At 41.1% G+C, this 3,186-nt stretch overlaps 1 protein-coding gene across 1 annotated transcript; it reads right to left on the reverse strand.

The window, feature by feature from the left end:
* Window positions 1-1,899: 1,899 nt before the first annotated feature.
* On the reverse strand, window positions 1,900-2,856 carry LOC112963263 (olfactory receptor 14A16-like). Its single transcript, XM_026060170.1, has one exon. It carries the CDS (start codon window positions 2,854-2,856, stop codon window positions 1,900-1,902), a length of 957 nt encoding a protein of 318 aa, XP_025915955.1.
* Between the last annotated feature and the right edge of the window lie 330 nt (window positions 2,857-3,186).

Consider the following 3,186-nt stretch of genomic DNA (forward strand, 5'->3'; position numbering starts at 1 on the left):
GAAATGCTTTTTTTTTTTTGTTCCTAAAAAACTTAGAGCATAATACCCACATATGTTTGTCTCTTTAGGGTCTGGATTACTTTCAGAAGCCACCAGTGGCTCTCTGAATAATGAAAAAAGAAAACCAGAAGGAATATGTTCACATTTGTGAACAAACCATCAAAGTTAAAATCTGTGTCCCAAACAACAGCACAAAACCTTTAGGGAGAAAAGATCACTTAAGAGGCATAAAGGATCTGCAGAACCTTACAGAAGCCTAAGTGATAAATCAGCATGGAAAACCACAGTGTCTCTTAAGTAATAACAGCAATAAAATCTTGTATAAACTCATGAAGAGAACCCCAAATCCTCAGACAGACCTGATAAATCAGCTGCTGAAGAGTAGGACAGTTCTATCTTTGTAATCTTAGTAATTTTTCTACGTCTACAAATATTAAAAATAGACAGACTTTAAAAATAATGAAAATCAGAATTCCTTTAATCCGTTTGAGGAACATTGATGTCATTTATCTTGACTTTAGTAAAGCTTTCAACATTGCCTTCCAAAACTCTCTTATAAGCAAGATAGGAAGTTATGGTCTTGGTGCATGGACAATTAGACTGGCAAAAAATCTGTCTGGATGGTGGGGCTTAGGAAGTAGTAATTAATGAGTTTTACTCTACCTGGAAGATGATAACAAGTGGAGTGCTGCAGGGGTCTACACTAGGACCTGCCATGTTTAATATCTTTATCAATGACCTGGAGGAGGTGGCAGAGTACTTTCCCATAAATTTTGCAGATTACACAAAACTGAAAAGACCAGTCGATACACTTGATGACAGGGCTGCCATTCAGATGGACCTAGGCAGGAGAAATGGGCCATCAGGAACTGCAAGAAGCTTAACATGGACAAATGCACTTGCACCTGGAAAGGAATAACCCTTTGCAAAAATACAGGCTGAGGACCGACTGTCTTGTGAGCAGCTTTGCAGAAAAGGCCTTGGGGACCTGGTGGAGAGCAAGCTGACCATGAACAAGCAGTGTGCCCTGGCAGCAAAGCAAGCCATGAGCGTCCTAGGCTTTGTTAATAGGAGCATAGCCAATAGATCAAGGGAATTGATCATATCCCTCTAACTGGCACTCATGAGACCACATCTAGAATACTGCAACCAGTTGTGGGCCCCCCAACTTAGGAAAGACATCAAAAAAAAATGAATTGAGTTCAGCAGTGTCACCAAGATGGTCAGAGGGCTTGAGCACATGTCCTGTAAGGAGACACTGAGGAAACTAGGATTGTTCAGCCTGGGGAAGAGAAACCTAATAACAGCCTTGCAGTGCGCATGGGGAATGCCATCAGGAAGATGCAATTGAGCTCTTCACAGTAGTGCATGGTGGTAGAATGAGAGACAATGAGATGTTCAGACTACTAAAGGATTTTTTCCTTTTTTTCCTTTTTTTTTTCTCCCTGTGGATAGTGAAGCATTGGAACAGGTTTCCCAGAAAGATTTTTCAAATCTTCATCCTTTGAGAGTTTTAAGACCTAACTGGATAAAGCCCTGAGCAATCTGGTCTGGCCACATAGCTGACAGTTCTTTGAGCAGCCTGTTGGACTAGATGACCTCCTGAAGTTCCTTCCAACACGAATTATCCTATGATCCTGTAGAAGTTTTATGTGGAATTAGCCTCAGATAGTTTATAAATGGCTGGTAGGATAAAACCCTGGTATTTAGAGAGAAAGATTTAAATTATGCTTCTAATGGTGCAAACTCAGAAGAACTCTGTTGACTTCAGAAGATAAACATGAACATTTTTAACTGTTGTAATTTCTTGCAGATGGGAGAAAATTCCACAAATGAGTCCCAAGGAGAAAATGCCATCAGATTCCTACAACTGTGCAGAAGATATTCGTTAAGGCATAGTCATAGCAAAAAGCTGAACTGTTTTCTTTTTGGGAAGAACTTCCAAACCATCAATTTCCTTACGGCAGCTTTGATCTCTTTGTTTCTCATGCTGTAAATGACTGGATTCATCACAGGAGGCAGCACAGAATAGAGAACATCCACAATGAGATCCAGAACTGATGGAGGGTGGGAGATGGGTATGACATAGGCAATGATCCCAGTAGAAATGAACAAGGAGATCATAGTGAGATGTGGAAGGCATGTGGTATAGGCCTTATGCCGGCCATACTTTGAGGGAATTTTAAACACTGCAGTGAAAATGTTAATGTAAGACACAACTATGAAAAGGAAGGCAATGAAGAACAAACATGCACTTAAGACCAGAATAACAAGTTCACTGACATATGCATCAGAGCAGGAGAGTTTGAGGATCTGTGGTATGTCACAAAAGAATTTATCAATAACATTTGAGGAACAGAAAGATAACCAGAATGTGTTACCAGTGTGCATTGCCGAGTACAGAAGAGCACAGATCCAGGCACCAGCAATCATCTGGGCACAAACTCTCAAGTTCATGATTGTTTTGTAGTAGAGTGGCTTGCAGATGGCAACATAGCGGTCATATGCCATGATAGTGAGGAAGATGAAGTTGTCTGTAGCAAAGAAGAAGAAAAGGAAGACCTGGGCAGCACATCCAGAATAAGAAATTTTCCTGGTGTTGAGTAGGGAATTCCCTATGGATTTGGGGACAGTCACAGAGATGGAGCTGAGGTCCAGGATGGACAGATTCATCAGGAAGAAGTACATAGGTGTGTGAAGGCAGTGGTCAAAGGCTACAGCCATGATAACGAGAAGATTGCCCATCAGGGCAAACATGTAGGCAATTAGGAAGATGACAACATGTAAGATCTGCAGCTCCCTCTGGTCGGAGAATCCCAGCAGGAGAAACTCAGTCACAGTGGTTTGGTTGAACATTTTCCTTTTCTGCCAAAACCTTGGACTGGAAAAACAAAGCAGTCACAGAAAGATGGTTTAGTGTTCTGGATTGTCATATCTTTAACATCAAATGATCTTAATTTCAAAAAGTGCATAATGGGTTCTGTCCATTTTTCATTTTTCTTTTCACCTGAACAGTCCTAGCAGGAGCCTAGAAGGATATTTAGACTTTTGTCAGCAAGCTGAACTCTTCTCAATGTTTGCAGCTGGCATGAATGCACAGCACCCATGAGGACATTTTGCAAAAGCCACACTTCTAGTGTCATGTATGATGACAACTTGAGCTTGTCTACTCAGAACTTCCCCAGA

Source organism: Apteryx rowi, unplaced genomic scaffold, assembly GCF_003343035.1.
Source record: "Apteryx rowi isolate R43461 unplaced genomic scaffold, aptRow1 scaffold_1653, whole genome shotgun sequence".
Taxonomy (NCBI): Eukaryota; Metazoa; Chordata; class Aves; order Apterygiformes; family Apterygidae; genus Apteryx; species Apteryx rowi.